Here is a 16372-nt window from a genome sequence, read left to right on the forward strand (position 1 = left end):
GGTGGCCCCAGCCCCCCAGGTGGCCCCAGCTCAGTAGGGGAAGTTTCCTGCCAATGGTACAATCGGTGGAAAGCCCCTGAGGCCACTGTCCTTCCGTGTGGGCAGAGGTGGCCTCCTGTGAGGGGGAAGGAGAGTGGAGCTACCCTGGGGCCTCGGGGCTGTGAGGCGGAAGGACTGGGGTGGGCGTCCCGGGTGGGGTCCCAGCCTGCAGGAAGGTTTTGAAGCCGAAGGCGGAAGCAGTCAGATCACTGAATGCCCCGGGGAGGGTTTGGCTCTCAGCCCCCAGGCAATTATGGAGCCCTTGGCAAGCAGCCACCGCCTGATCAGGACCAGGCGCAGATTCTAGAGTATTCTTTTGAAAAACAAGGGCAGTTCCCGTTCTTAGGAATGTAATGAAGACATCCCTTAATAGACTTCTGTTGCTTGCAAAGCCCTAAGGCCCCACAGTATCGGCGTCCCCTAAGCGTACTGAAACGGGTTGGGGACCTGGTGGCCTGGCTGCGCAGGTCCCAGTCTGCACAGTGACCCCCCCATTTCTTCAGCCTTCCTTTCTGCCCCGAGAGCAAACACCTCAGCCCTGACCTCAGTGTCCCCGGGGCTGAAAGCCTTAGGGTGGGTGGCATTGAATCTGGGTGCCGATTTTCTCTGCTTGGCATTGGATGGGCCGTGGAGGGTCCTAGGCTGAACAGAGGGACAGTGTTTGCCTACATGAGGGTGTTGTGCTGCTTTCTAGCAAACTCAGGGGCCTTCAGAGGGCCCAACACTCCCAGCAGGGAGAGATGGCTGCTGAGCTTTTTACCCCTTTCTGTAGCCCCCCAGGGAGCTTGGGGACCAGGGTCAGGCCCAGGGTGGGCAGGGCAGAGAGTAACGAGCGTGCCCATCTCGGGGTCAGCTAAGCCGTCTGTCTCCCTGCCCCGGGAGGCGAACGATGTCACCCCCATCTTATAGATGACAGACTGAGGCTCAGAAGGGGGATGCAGCTGCTTTGGGCTGTGGCTGTGGACAAGGCTGGAGCTCACACCCCCTCTGCCCCAGGGTACCCCGCTCAAGTACGACACCAGCGCGTCCGCCACTGGCTCCAAAAAGCACGACGTGCGCTCCCTCATCGGCAGCCCCGGCCGGACGTTCCCACCTGTGCACCCGCTGGACGTGATGGCCGACGCCCGGGCACTGGAACGCGCCTGCTATGAGGAGAGTCTGAAGAACCGGCCAGGGGCCGCCAGCAGCTCGGGGGGCTCCATTGCACGCGGGGCCCCAGTCATTGTGCCAGAGCTGGGCAAGCCACGGCAGAGCCCCCTGACCTACGAGGACCACGGAGCGCCCTTCGCCGGCCACCTCCCGCGAGGCTCGCCTGTGACCACACGGGAGCCCACGCCGCGCCTGCAGGAGGGTGAGTGGGGCATGCGTGGGCATGGCGGGCTGGGTGTCTGGCTGGGGAAGCTGTCCTTCACCCTCCACCATTAGCTTCGATTGCACCTGGGATGTCCTCGCCACCGGCTCTCCACCACATCCAGACCACCTGCAGGCCCGCGGGCTCTGCCTCCAACTCCGAACGCTTCCCACCGTCCGGACCACCACGGTGCCTCACCTAGCTTCCCCCACTCCCCTGCCGCTTCCTGCCGTAATCCACTCTGCAAACCACAGCCTGGACACCTTTGAAAAATGCAGATCAAATTATTCCACTTCCCTGCTTTCATCCTTCTGGCAACTTCACACGTTTTGTTCGGCCTGGGGTGCCTGCTGTTGGGGCCCGGCCTGCCTCGTTCAGCCAGATTCCTTCACCCTCCGCAGCCCCGCCCCGGCCTCCTTTCTTTGTTCCCTGCCCTTGCTCACCTCCGTCAGCTCAGTCTTCACCCAGCGCCTTTGCTCAGCTCCGCCTCTCCGCCTGCCATGTCCCCGCCTTCCAGATCTTTACGTAGTGGGTTTCTTTCCATCCCTTGGGTCTCTGTTTAAATGTCGCATCCTTGGGGAGACTTCTAACCAAACCTCTTCTCCCCAGTTCATGTCACATGCCGTGACACTAACATTTTCTTCCGGCTGGGTACAGTGGCTCATGTCTGTAACCCCAGCACTTTGGGAGGCAGAGGCAGGCAGATCACCTGAGGTCAGGAGTTCAAGACCAGCCTGGCCAAATGGTGAAACCCCGTCTCTACTAAAAGTACAAACAATAGCCAGGTGTGGTGATGTACACCTGTAGTCCCAGCTACATGGGAGGCTGAGGCAGGAGAATCGCTTCAACCCGGGAGGCGGAGGCTGCAGTGAGCTGAGATTGCATCACTGCACTCCAGCCTGGGCAACAAGAGCAAAACTCCATCTCAAATATATATGTATATATTCCAAGCATGTTTCACTCTGTAACTCTCATGTGTTTATTGGTTTGTCACCGGTCTGTCTTTCATGGTGAGTGCCAGCTCCGTGGGGACTAGGATTTCTGTCTGTTTTGTTCACTGGGGTCACCGCAGTTCTCACAACACTGCTGGCACATAGTAGAGGCTACATCAGTATTTTTTTATTGATCGAGCGAATGAACGAAAGAGTGAATTTTTAAAAAAGAATTATAACACAAAAGCAAATGAGTCAATGAACAAAAAATAAACTAAGACAGATGAAGAAATGAAGGAAGGAATGAAGAGACCCGTCCTTGGGATGCTAAGCACCCAACCCTCAAAGGACACCCCATAAACGCCAGCCCCAGAGGCCCTGTGTGGGGGGCCGGTGCTGAAACCCGATGCCATCCGCCGTGCCCATCCACAGGCAGCCTCTCGTCCAGCAAGGCATCCCAGGATCGAAAGCTGACGTCGACACCTCGTGAGATCGCCAAGTCCCCGCACAGCACCGTGCCAGAGCACCACCCACACCCCATCTCCCCCTACGAGCACCTGATCCGGGGCGTGAGCGGCGTGGACCTGTATCGAAGCCACATCCCCCTGGCCTTCGACCCCACCTCCATACCCCGAGGCATCCCTCTGGACGCAGGTGATTGCCCCAGGGCTCCCAGAACCCTGCAGTGGTGGTGCACAGGGCGGGGTACCTCATCAGCATTAGCCCAAGGACTCCTTAGGCATCAACTATTAGATTCTCTTGGATGGGGAAACTGAGGGCTGGAGATTAGAAGACCCAACAATATAATCGTGACCAGTTGAGGTTGGAGCAGAATTTCTCTAAGTAGTTGGCAGGACATGGGGGGGTTAAACATTTCAGTGGTTTTCTTTTCTTGCAGGACTTAACCAGTGCCTTTAACCAATGCAAATGTATTCAATGAGGACTCTAGCGTATGCATTTTTCCAATAGACATGATCTGAAAATTTTCTTTTTAAAGAGTTGCATCCCTTTGGTGTGTTAATCTGCATTGGGATGTCATATGTTTGGGACAACTTTGATTGTCCCAAGAAAGCATCCTTTGTAGAAGTAAAAAGCATCCTTCGTAGAAGTCACCCCCTTGTGTTCTGGGGAGAAGTCTTCCTGCTGTCCGGCGCTCAGATGTAGGCAGGAGAAGCAGTCCAGGTGTAGAAGTCGGGGGGCATCCAGACAGGCAGGGAGGCACTGTCAGGCCTGGGTGTGGCCCGCCTCACGCCCCTCCCCTCTGCCCACAGCTGCTGCCTACTACCTGCCCCGGCACCTGGCCCCCAACCCCACCTACCCGCACCTGTACCCACCCTACCTCATCCGCGGCTACCCCGACACAGCAGCGCTGGAGAACCGGCAGACCATCATCAACGATTACATCACCTCGCAACAGATGCACCACAACGCGGCCACCGCCATGGCCCAGCGCGCCGACATGTTGAGGGGCCTCTCGCCCCGAGAGTCCTCGCTGGCGCTCAACTATGCTGCTGGCCCCCGAGGTGTGTGGGCGGGCGGGCCACCTCCGCTGGGTTTGGCCTTATTCCCAAACAGCACGCGTGTGCCCCTGTGTGCCCCAGTGGCCTCGCCGTGGCGGCTAGACGTGGTCGCCTTGTGGGTCACCTTGTGTGTGCAGACCTGAGTGGGTGGCGTGGGGCTGTGCGTGCCGTGGGTACTGGTTGTCACGTGGTTGGCGTGTGTCCGACAGCATCCTCAGTGGGTGTGCGTGAGTCTGCGTTTACTCTTAGGACATGGGCCTCGGGAGTTTAAAGACAGATCAGAATGTGAGGCTGTTTGGACTTTCGTTCCTTTGCCCCGTAAACAGCCCGTGGTTGCTTTGCACACATACATTCAAGAGCTGTCCTCAGACGTGCTCCTGGAATGTTCTAGAATAACCCAAGTTCTAGTTGGGGCTCAGCTGGAAAAGCCGAAGTCACACTAGGTATTTTGGACAGCAAGGGTTGAACACAGGACTGTGTAGGCATCAGAGGCTGAAGGGCACAGAGGGCCTACGAAGGGAAGCGGGGACGGAGCTGCAGGGGATGCCGCGCTCAGGCGTGACAGCAGAAGAGGCGGTGGGACTGAGAGGACCGGACCTGAGCGTTCAGAAAAGGGCCCCGTGGCCAAGGCTGGGAGCCGAGGAGGGAGTGCCCGCCACTGGCTCTGCTGGCTCCAGGAGTGCGTGCCGTGCTCTCCGGGAGGGCAGTCTGGCCAGTGGGCATCCTGGCCTCTCTCCTCCCTGTGGCTCCAGCCCCGGCCCATCTCCTCCCACAGGCATCATCGACCTATCCCAAGTGCCACACCTGCCCGTGCTGGTGCCCCCAACGCCAGGCACCCCAGCCACCGCCATGGACCGCCTTGCCTACCTCCCCACCGCACCCCAGCCCTTCAGCAGCCGCCACAGCAGCTCCCCACTCTCCCCAGGTAGCACCGCCCCCCAGTCCTGGGTGGGGACCCCGGCATCTGTGGGAGGCAGCTGGGGTGAGGGCGGGCAGAGGCCCTGCCTTCTGCCCCACTCCAGAAGACAAAGCCAGTCTCTTCTTGGCCCTGGGGCTGAGTCTTCTGGCCTTCGGGTTTCCTAGGAGGTCCCACGCACTTGACGAAATCTACCACCACGTCCTCGTCTGAGCGGGAGCGGGACCGGGAGCGGGAGCGGGAAAAGTCAATCCTCACATCCACCACGACGGTGGAGCACGCGCCCATCTGGAGACCTGGTAGGGCATCAGGCCCCCACCCCCGCCCTGGGACTCCTTGTGGGCCACCTGAGGCCTCCCCCTGCTGATGCCACGGCCTGTCACCAGGTACAGAGCAGAGCAGCGGCAGCGGCGGGGGTGGGGGCGGCAGCCGCCCCGCCTCTCACTCTCACGCCCACCAGCACTCGCCCATCTCCCCCCGGACCCAGGACGCCCTCCAGCAGAGACCCAGCGTGCTGCACAACACAGGCATGAAGGGCATCATCACCGCTGTGGAGCCCAGCACGCCCACGGTCCTGAGGTGGGCCAGGTTGGCACGGGGGAGGGGACGGGTGGATGGGCGGGTGAGGATGGGTGGTGGTAGGAGGCTAGGCTAGAGGATGCTCGTTGGGAGGTACACGGGAGGCGGGTTGGGGGTCAGATGGGTGGCTGGTGTTAGAAGAATAGCGTATTCGTGAGTAGCAGATGGATGATGGCTGGGTGTGTGGGTGGGTGATAGGGTTATGTGGGTAGGTGGGAGGAGAGTTGGCTGGGTTAGCCAGATGGATGGATGGCTGGGTGGATTAGGTGGATAGGTGGGTCAGTGGGAGGATAAATGGCTAAGTTTGCTGGGTGGGTGGATAGATGGATGGGTAGGTGGTAGGGTTAGGTAGGTAGGTGTGTGGGTAAGAGGATAGGTAGCTGGGTTAACTGGGTATATGGCTGGCTGGATGGATGGATGGTAGGTGGTCAGGTGAGGTAGGTAGGTAGGCAGACAGGTGGAAGGATAGATGGCCAGGTTAGCTGTGTGGGTGGGTGAGTGGATGGATGGATGGGTGAGTGGGTGGGGGGAAGTTCAGGTTAGGTGGGTGGGTGGGTGAGAGGATAGACAGCTGGCTTAGCTGAGTGGATAGCTGGGTGAGTTAGGTAGACGGGTGGGTGAGAGCAGAGATGGCTGGCTTAGCTGGGTTGATGGATGGGTGGGCGCATGGTTGGGTTAGGTAGGTAGGTGAGGTGAGGTAAGAGGATAGATGGCTGGCATAGCTGGGTGGATGGGTGGACGGTCAAGTTAGGTAAGTGGGTGGGTGGGTGAGAGGATAGGTAGCTGGGTTAACTGGGTGGGTGGGTGGATGGATAGATGGTGGGTGGGTGGTGGGTTTAAGTAGGTATGTAGAAGGGTGGAAGGATAGATGGCCAGGTTAGCTGTATGGGTAGGTGGCTGGGTGGATGGATGGATGGATGGATGGATGGATGGATGGATGGTCAGGTTAGGTAGGTGGGTGTGTAGGTGAGAGGACAGACAGCTGGCTTAGCTGGGTATATGGATGGGTGGGTGGTTAGGGTAAGATGATAGATGGCTAGCTTAACTGGGTCGGTGGGTGGGTGGTCACGTTAGGTAGGTAGATGGGTAAGAGGATAGATGGCTGGGTTAGCTGGATGGATGGATGGGTGGTTGGATGAGTGGATGGCTGGATGACTGGGTGGATGGGTAGATGGGTGGATGGATGATTGGGTGGGTGGGTGGATGGGTGGTTGGATGGGTGGATGAGTGGATGGATGGGTGGATGGGTGGGTGGATGGGTGAATGGATGGGTGGATGGATGGGTGGTTGGATGGGTAGATGGATGGGTGGCTGGCTGGATGGATGGATGGGTGGATGGATGGATGGGTGGGTGGATGGATGGATGGGTGGGTGGGTGGATGGGTGGGTGGGTGGATGGGTGAATGGATGGGTGGATGGATGGGTGGATAGGTGGATGGATGGATGGATGGATGGATGGATGGATGGGTGGTTGGATGAGTGGATGGGTGGGTGGATAGATGGATGGGTGGATGGATGGATGGATGGATGGGTGGGTGGATGGATGGATGATCAGGTTAGGTAGGTTGGGGAGTAAGAGAATAGATGGCTGGCTTAGCTGGGTGGATAGAAGGGTGGGTGGATAGATGGATGGGTGGGTGGGTGGTTAGGTAGGTAGGTAGGTGGGTGTGAGCTCAGATGGCTGGCTTAGCTGATAGATGGGTGGGTGGGTGGTAGGGTTAGGTGGATGATGGAATGGTCGGTTAGATGAGTAATTGGGGGGACTAGTGGATGGAGGCTCAGGTGAATGAATGAACGATGGGCTGGGAGGTGGGATGAGGAGGTGGGGAGGTTGTTTGGTTTGAGAATAGAATCTGTGGAGAGGGAGAGACTGAGTGGGCGCTGTGAGGAAAGACTCTGGTCCCCCAGGTTTAGCAAGGCCAGCAAGGAAGAGATGCCCTCTTGCCTGGACAAAGTCCCTGAGTTGTGTCTCTGAGTTGGCAGAGGCCCCTGAGTGCCTTCTGGTGACACACACTCCAGAGACTGTGGGCAGAGCTGCTTCTCACCATGGGGTGGGGTTGTTCAACCTTTCCTTGCTTGGGACCTCTTTTTTTTTTTTTTTTTTTTTTTTATGAGACGGACTTTTGCTCTGTCACCCACGATGGAGCGCAGTGGTGTGATCTCTGCTCACTGCAACTTCCGCCTCCCAAGTTCAGGCAATTCTCCTGCCTAAGCCTCTCGAGTAGCTGGGATTGCAGGCATGTGCCACCATGCCCAGCTAATTTCTGTATTTTTAATAGTAATGCGGTTTCACCGTGTTGGCCAGGCTGGTCTCAAACTCCTGACCTTAAGTGATCTGCCTGCCTCAGCCTCCCAAAGTGCCAGAATTACAGGCATGAGCCACTGTGCCTGGCCTCCAGGACCTATTTAGAGGCAACTTAATTCCTCCAAAATGAATTTTCATTCAAAAAAATACCCACACCCCCACACCCCGCTTGGGTGCCTGAAGTCATACGCTTCCCCCACCCCAAATTCCAACTATAAAAAATGGTATCGTTTCCCAAAAGCAGTGGTGGCTTTGTCAGCCCTGACTCAGAGACCCAGCAGGTACATGAGGCACGAGCACCTGGCTGGGGGAGTAGGGTGCCAGCACGCAGGCTCTGCAGGACATGCCGGCGGCAGCCAAGTAAAACACAATGGAAAAAACAAGCGCTTGCCTACTGCCCACTCATGAACGAGGCCCTGGGAGTCAGAGTTAGCGACAGATGGGGCGACCCCCATGGAAAAACACCCCATCCTTCCATGGAAAAACCCCTCCTGGAAGGCCGAGTGGGTGGAGCGGCCGGCTCCTGCCCCAGCCCCAGCCCTGTGCAGGGGCAGCTTCTCGCCCACAGAGCTCAGAACAAGCGGCTTTCTGTTCTCAGCACCACCCTGGTGGCTCCCCGGGGTCTTCCCCTTGCTCTCCCGCTCCTCACGTGGTTCCTTTAGCTCCTCGGGTGTCCTGAGCAGGTCCAGCTCCCTCACGCCTCCCTCCCCAGAGCCTCCTCTCACCCCGCCTCAGCTTCCTGGCCGTACTCTCCTGGCACCTTGTTTACTGCCTCCGCACAGTTACCGGGCTCTGTAGGATTTGGAGGCCTGTCAGCGCATTGGCAGCGTGTCTTGTGAACTGGCTGGTAAGGTGCTTGCATCTGTTTTGCTGGCTGCTGTATTCACAGGGCCTAGAACAGTGCCTGGCACCTACTCTTTGCCTAATCAGAAATGTGGGAATAATGCAAGGAAAGAGTGAGCGAATGAATGGGGTAGGGAACGCCATGCCACACAGAGCACGGCAGGTCACAGTCAGGAGGGCAGGTTCGTTCCGGGAGCAGCGGGGAATGGAGATGTTCTTCCAGGGCAGCGGGGACGCGTCGCGAGTGGTGGAGGAAGGGGGCAGCTGCCACCACCGCCTGACCGCCTTCCTCCTCCTCCAGGTCCACCTCCACCTCCTCACCTGTTCGCCCGGCTGCCACATTCCCACCCGCCACCCACTGCCCACTGGGCAGCACCCTCGATGGGGTCTACCCTACCCTCATGGAGCCTGTCTTGCTGCCCAAGGAGACCCCCCGAGTCGCCCGGCCAGAGCGGCCCCGAGCAGACACCGGCCATGCCTTCCTTGCCAAGCCCCCAGCCCGCTCTGGGCTGGAACCTGCCTCCTCCCCCAGCAAGGGCTCTGAGCCCCGGCCCCTCGTGGCCCCCAGCTCTGGCCACACCACCATCGCCCGCACCCCCGCAAAGAGCCTCGCACCCCACCACGCCAGCCCGGACCCGCCGGCGCCGCCCGCCTCGGCCTCAGACCCGCACCGAGAAAAGACTCAAAGTAAACCCTTTTCCATCCAGGAACTGGAACTCCGTTCTCTGGGTAAGACCACCCTGACAGCGGCCACCTTCATAGACGCGATTATCATGCGTCAAATTGCTCACGATAAAGGGGCGCGAGAAGGAGGTGCGCTGGCCAACGGCTCCCCTCGCGATGGTAAGACTTCCGGCCCGCACCCACCCTGTCTCGTGCTCCAAAGATATTTTCAGATCTCTGCTTTTTACTTTGGCCCCGTTTTTTTCGTTGTTAGTTTCGATATTTTGTTTTGAAGCCCGTCCGTCCTCGCCGGTTTGCACGTGCTGACGACTACTCCAGCCGCGCCCGCCCCTCTGGTTTGGGGTGCTCATCATTTGCACATCATTTTACCTTGTTTTTATTATTATTATTGCTTTTTTTTCTTTAATGAATGGGTCTGTGATTCTGACTTCAACTGCGCCCCCATCTCCCCCTTTGCGCCTGTGTCCAGGGAGCAGGGATGGGGCTGCGGGGGGTGCTCTGGCCTCTGCTCCCCGCCTGCCTGGATGCAGTTGGATCTGGGGAAGTGGAGGCAGGCGATTCCAGGAGGAGCTGAGGAGGGGTGGGGGCCTGCGCTGTGGAGGAGGGTCCAGCTCTTCTGTTCTGTTCCGGGGAGGATGTCTCAGGGATGCCCTGTCCCCAGCCCGTGAACCCCTGAACGAGGGGAGCCCTCTGCATGCAGCCCCCGCCTTGGCCTAGCTCTCAGCTCCGCTCTGCTGGACTAGGATGGCCTAGCCTATAGCCCAGCAGGGCCCCCAGGACCCAGGGTCACTCCCAGCCACACCCCACTTCTCACTCTGCTCAATGCACCCCTTCCCCAGAGACCCACACTGCCTGGTCTCACGCCGGCCTTGCCCCACCTCCACCGCCTGAGCCGTCTCTTCTCCTCATCTCTCTCTGTCTCCCTCTCCCTCTGTCTCTGTCTCTGTCCCGGGCTCTGCGTTTCTCTCCACCTCTCTCTTGGCCTCCTCCTCTCTCCCACACACCCTCCTCTGCCTTACTCTCTCTGGGCACCCACACCCCACCCCTAGCTCGGATTCCCCTTGACCCCAAGGGGACCCAGCCAGCTGGGAGGGTAGCCCTGCCCCTCGGATTCCGAGGCCCTGGGCCCAGTGCCTGACTCTGCACCCCGCCTGCCCCAGGTTACCACGGCAGCAGCTACAGCCCCGATGGGGTAGAGCCCGTCAGCCCCGTGAGCTCGCCCAGCCTGACACACGACAAGGGGCTCCCCAAGCACCTGGAGGAGCTTGACAAGAGCCACCTGGAGGGGGAGCTTCGGCCCAAGCAGCCGGGTACGCCCCAGCCAGCCCCTGGCCCTGAAGCCGGGCCAGACGGGAACCCTCTGGCCCCAGCACGCGGATGGGCAAACAGAGGCGCCGAAAGGCCCAGGAATTGGCCGGGCCCCAAGGCTGAAAGGCGCAGGGCTGGGATTCGGGCCCAGCAGCCCTGGGGCCAGCAGACACCCCCTGACCGGCTCTGCTCTGCCCGCAGGCCCCTTGAAGCTCGGCGGGGAGGCCACCCACCTCCCACACCTGCGGCCGCTGCCCGAGAGCCAGCCCTCGTCCAGCCCACTGCTCCAGACTGCCCCGGGGGTCAAGGGCCACCAGCGGGTGGTCACCCTGGCCCAGCACATCAGTGTAACTATGCGTTCTTTGCCCCTTCGTCACCTTTGCACCTGGGGCACCAGGCCTGGAGAGGGGATGGGGAACCCCCCAGCCCCTCTGTCCTGGCGGGGAAGCTGGGGGATCCGGGGTGTGGGTAAGGTGAGATCCTGAAGCCCCAAGCAGCCGCGCTGTCTGCGCCTCCTCGCCCATGGGGGGCCTGCGATGTGAGCCGACAGCATCTTCAAGGGTGATGAGGTCTCCTGGTGACCTGGGTTTCTCAGTGTCGTGGGCCAGTCACATCAGCCATCTGCTGACTACCAGCTTGAGACTGCTGACCGCAGCCCCACTCCCATGCACACAGGGACATGGAGGCCCACAGGGTGGTGGGCAGATCCGTAGTCGCCCAGGAAGCCGGCCCCAGCCAGGGTTTCACCCCGAGCTCCATCTGGCCCCTTCCCCCACCCAGAAGGTTCCGGCAGGAGGGAGCTGCCTGACCCTGGGTCCCCAACTTGCCTGCAGGAGGTCATCACGCAGGACTATACCCGGCACCACCCACAGCAGCTCAGCACACCCCTGCCCGCCCCCCTCTACTCCTTCCCTGGGGCCAGCTGTCCCGTCCTGGACCTCCGCCGCCCGCCCAGTGACCTCTACCTCCCACCCCCGGACCATGGTGCCCCAGCCCGTGGCTCCCCCCACAGCGAAGGGGGCAAGAGGTGAGTGAGGGGTGGGGATGCCGCTTGCCGGTCAGCCGGTGGGAGGCCTTCATCAGCTGCCTGCCTCGGAGTGGGGTCCCAGCTCGGCTGCATGTGAGAGCCGCCTGGCGCCGTTGCACAGGCAAGAAACAGAGGCTCTGGGAGATGGGGAGGTCACAGAGTGGATTCATAATAAATGAAAGCTGATCAAAGTACACACGGTGCTCAGTGGGTTCCGGGCACCCACGTGTACCCTTTACACACAGCCCCCCGGCAGGCATGAACAACATTTTCCCCATTTCACAGATGAAGAAACCAAGGCCTGGAGAAGTAAAGTCACTTGCCCACAGGGACACAGTTAGAAGGTGGCAGAGGTGGATGGGATCCAGGACTGTTTAGAGAGCTGCCTTTCAACACACGCACACACACATGCACACGCACCCATCAATGCACACACACCCACACCCATCAATGCACACAGGCACACACATGCAGTCACACATCAATGCAGCCTTTCAACACATGCACACACACACACACCAGTGCACACACATGCATAGTCACATCAGTGCAGCCTTTCAACATGCGTGCACACACACCCATCAGTGCACACACATGCACACACACCTCAGTGCACACACATGCAGTCACAATGCAGCCTTTCAACACACGCAGACATCAGTGCACACATGCACGCACACATCAGTGCACACACACACGGACACACACACATCAGGGCACACGTGCACACATGCACACACACAATGCACACATGCACGCACCCATCGATGCACGCACACGCACACCCCAGCACATGCTCACACACACTCCCACCCTGGTGAACCCTGGGGCATCTAGGGGTCAAAAGGAGGCGAGGAGAGGGCCCTGAGCTCCAGGGTGAAGGAGGCGGTTTGGTAGGCAAGGGGGAGGTAATGTGGGGGGGGAGGACAGGACAGCGGGACAGCGGGACATCTTTGGGGGACAGTGGTGTCGCTGGCACTGAGGTACAACCAGAACTCAGAGCAGGGGTCAATAAACTATGTCCCATGGCCCAGATCCAGCCCATGGCCTGTTTTTGTATAATTCATGAACTAAAAAGATGATTTTACATTTGTTAAGGGTTGTTTAAAAAAATAAAAGTAGTAACAATACGTGCCAGAGATTACTTGTGGTCAAAAATGCCTAAAACATAATCTGATTTGGCGACGGACAGGAAAAGCGTGCTGAGCCCTGGTTTAGACTGGAGGCGGGCTGGGAGGGGCGTGTCCCCTCAGGAGGGAGACTTCTCACCACATCCGGGGCCCTTTCTCCATCCAGGTCTCCAGAGCCAAGCAAGACGTCGGTCTTGGGTGGCGGCGAGGACGGTATTGAACCTGTGTCCCCACCGGAGGGCATGACAGAGCCAGGGCACTCCCGGAGCGCTGTGTACCCGCTGTTGTACCGGGATGGGGAGCACACGGAGCCCAGGTACTTCTGTGGGCACATGCCCTGCCCCGGGATGCTCAGCTAGCAGCTCCTTGCCCATCCTTGGCCCCAGTCCACCGCAGTGCCGTGTGAAAACTGACAAGGGTGCAGGGCTCAAGTGGGCAACCTCAAGCCCACTAAGTAAGCTTTACCAACGTGGGGGTGTGATACGTGCCCACGCTCCCTGCAGAGACCTCAGTGGTGGCTCTCCGTGCCTTGTGGCCTCTGCTGAACCTCTAAGAAAGAATGAGCTAGCTGTGCTGGACCAGACTGCGGGTGATGAGTGAGGCGAGGGCTGAGAAGGAAGCTGGGCGCACTGGCCTTGGGGAAGGGCGTGGTCAGAACCCAGTGTCAGTCCTTGAGGCTCTCTTCAGAGGAGCAGGTCGGAGCAGGCGGTCAGAGGCAGACCACCACGCAGCCAGGCGTCTCCCGAAACACCTCGAGCCCCAGGATGGGTGAACTGCAAAGGAGTTTGCAGGAGCCCTGGTCTTCTGCGAGACAGGACATGCAGGCGTGGGGGCGGGTGAAGCTTGTTCCAAATGTGTAAGGCATCTCAGGTGGTGAGTTCCCTGTCATGAAAGACATGCAGGTGAGCTCATATGAGGTGTCTGATCCTTACAGCAGGATGGGCTCCAAGTCTCCCGGCAACACCGGCCAGCCGCCAGCCTTCTTCAGCAAGCTGACTGAGAGCAACTCCGCCATGGTCAAGTCCAAGAAGCAGGAGATCAACAAGAAGCTGAACACCCACAATCGGAATGAGCCCGAATACAGTAAGGGGCCTGCAGTCTCCCGGGAAGCACGGGGTCACGGGTGGGCAGGTGGCCTGCCGGTGGGGGTGCTGGAGCCACCCAGTGGCAGAAACCCACAGGGCACTTTGAAAGCTAAGTGGTCCTGCTGACCGCCTTCCACGCCCGCCCCGGCCCTTCGCCTCACATCCGGGGAGGCCCAGGGCAGTCTGTTGATCGCTGGGCTTTCCATAGGAGTTTGCTGGCACGGAAGAATAGCGCCAGCACATAGTAGGCACCCAATGAATACCCACATGAATACAGGAACCAGGGGTTGGGTCCTTCCCACACACGGGCCGGGGGCCTCCCATACCCAGTGGCCCAGCGACTGTGTGGCTTTGCACCCATTGACATGGTTGCTGGGTATGAACACCCCAGTCTGCCTCCCAGTCAGTAGCACAGTACCTGGCACTTAGATCCACCAGGGAATACGTGAGTGGGTGGGCAAATAAAGAATCTGTCATGGTCCCCGACCCCAGGAAGCCTCATCTGCCAGGGGAGTTTGGGCAAATCACAGAGGCTTTTCCCTTCCTGGGGCTGGAGTAGCAGCAGCACAGATGGTCGCTGGCTTGCCAGGCACAACAGCTCATGCCTATAGGCCCAGCACTTTGGGAGGATGAGGTGGGAGGATTGCTTAAGGCCAGGAATTCAAGACCAGTCTGGGCAACATGGTGAAACCCCACGTATTTTTATACTAAAAATACAAAAATTAGCCGGACGTGGTGACACGAACCTATAATCCCAGCTACTTGGGAGGCTGAGGCAGGAGAATCACTTGAACCTGGGAGGCGGAGGTTGCAGTGAGCCAAGTTCACACCACTGCACTCCAGCCTGGGCCACAGAGTGAGACTCCGTCTCAAAAAAAAGAAATGCAGACCCTTGGCCCTGTCCCAGGCCTGCTGCATCAGAACCTGTGATGAACAAGATTCCCCAGGTGATACTGGCGCACCTGGCCTGGACCACACAGAGGACTGGTGGGGCAGGTGATTCCCAGAGCCCTGGGGACCTCACCCGCTTTGTCACCCTGCTTCCAGATATCGGCCAGCCTGGGACGGAGATCTTCAACATGCCCGCCATCACCGGACCAGGTAACCTGTCTAGCCCTTGCTCTGCAGCCGCCCGGGTCCCCTGCGCTCCCTCCCCGCCCCGCTCCAGCTCTCATGAAGGGACGAGGAACTTTGCTAGTCCAAGAGTACCCCTCATTCTGGGATGAATTAACCCCCCCAGTAGGATTCAGAGGGACCCAACAGGCAGGTGAGGCTTGTTTCCCTCGTGGAAAGGACCCTCGCTGTGCAGGGAGCCTCTGGAGTTCAGATCCCCTTGGGTGACGAGTAAGTATCAGATGCACCCTCACCAGCTGGAAACTCACCTCGCCTCTTCGCCAGTCACAGCTGCAGATGTGCGTATCTGGACGAGGAGTGGGTCTGAGCTCAGAGGGGGCGTTCGTTACAGCCAGAGCTTAATTCCTTAATTCCAGCCAGGGAACTGGGAGGCCTTCCTTTTGTTTTCGAGATCAAATGCAGGTACATGGCAGAGATAGGTGTGAAACTGACACTCTCTTTTAAGCTGAAACTTAAGACTTCTATGATGTTTTGGACTTAGGGGTCCTTGGGGTTGGAGCGCCATCCTCTAGGGGGGGCCCCACTGTGTATTCCATCAGTGAGTCTGGGGTGTGGCCTCCAGGGGCCTCTCCCCATGGGCAGGCCTGGCCCAGTGGCGGGGTGGCCTGCCTCTGTGTGGGCGCCTGGTTATCCTCTATTCTGGTGGAAGCCGAGGCTGGGATGGAGGTAGGCGAGGTTTGCTGATCTTTGCTGGGGCACGTTCCTGGCTATTGAGCCCTGCGAACGGTGTGCAAACGACCGTCATTCAGATATTATCAGGGGGTCATTGAGGCCTCCAAATGGGAGTCCCAACTAGGACACCTCCGTCCGCCCAGTGACTGTAGACACCTCAGGCAGTGGGAAGGAGGCAATTTGGTCGAAACAACAAGAGGGTTAAAAATGAATGTTTCTGGAATGTTCTAAGTCTTGAAGTAGGTGCTAGACACACAGGTGTATCTGTATGTGAAACTTCATGGCATTGTACGATGACCATTGATGCCAACACTTATATTTAAATATTTTTAAATTATTTTTTTAAGACACAGTCTTTCTCTGTCACCCAGGCCGGAGTGCAGTGATGCGATCATAGCTCACTGTAGCCTCCGCCTCTCAGGCTTAGATGATCCTCCTACCTCAGCCTCCTGAGCAGCTGGGACTACAGGCATGCGCCACTGTACCCAACTAGTTTTTTAATTTTTTTGTAGAGACAGGCTCTCGATATGTGGCCCAGCTACTCTTGAGCTCCTGTCTTCAAGCAATTCTCCCGCCTCGGCTGAATTTTTTTTTTTTTTTTTTTTTTTTTTTTTTTTGACAGAGTCTCGCTGTGTTGCTCAGGCTGGAGTGCAGTGGTGCACTCGGCTCACTGCAGCCTCTGCCTCCTGGGTTTAAGCAATTCTTCCACCTCAGCCTCCTGAGTAGCTGGGATTACGGACACCTGACACCACACCTAGCTAATTTTTGTATTTTTGGTAGAGACAGGGTTTCACCGTGTTGCCCAGGCTGGTCTCGAACTCCTGACCTCAGGTGATCCACCTACCTC

General features: G+C 58.6%; 1 protein-coding gene across 32 annotated transcripts in view; it reads left to right on the forward strand.

Annotated features, from left to right (window-relative positions):
* NCOR2 (nuclear receptor corepressor 2) overlaps window positions 1-16372 on the forward strand; it is a 243319-nt gene that overhangs the window by 222252 nt on the left and 4695 nt on the right. For 13 of the 32 annotated variants that reach the window (XM_074402040.1, XM_074402038.1, XM_074402057.1 and 10 more), the window contains 13 exons: window positions 1036-1390; window positions 2755-2976; window positions 3594-3845; window positions 4618-4767; window positions 4926-5057; window positions 5145-5346; window positions 8787-9328; window positions 10330-10479; window positions 10679-10824; window positions 11311-11504; window positions 12801-12950; window positions 13569-13717; window positions 14767-14820. In XM_074402040.1, the coding sequence (XP_074258141.1) occupies window positions 1036-1390; window positions 2755-2976; window positions 3594-3845; window positions 4618-4767; window positions 4926-5057; window positions 5145-5346; window positions 8787-9328; window positions 10330-10479; window positions 10679-10824; window positions 11311-11504; window positions 12801-12950; window positions 13569-13717; window positions 14767-14820 (2698 nt within the window). The remainder of the gene's footprint in view (window positions 1-1035; window positions 1391-2754; window positions 2977-3593; window positions 3846-4617; window positions 4768-4925; window positions 5058-5144; window positions 5347-8786; window positions 9329-10329; window positions 10480-10678; window positions 10825-11310; window positions 11505-12800; window positions 12951-13568; window positions 13718-14766; window positions 14821-16372) is intronic. The other 19 variants (XM_074402053.1, XM_074402060.1, XM_074402065.1 and 16 more) reach the window with 8 other exon arrangements.

Source organism: Saimiri boliviensis, chromosome 7, assembly GCF_048565385.1.
Source record: "Saimiri boliviensis isolate mSaiBol1 chromosome 7, mSaiBol1.pri, whole genome shotgun sequence".
Lineage (NCBI taxonomy): Eukaryota > Metazoa > Chordata > Mammalia > Primates > Cebidae > Saimiri > Saimiri boliviensis.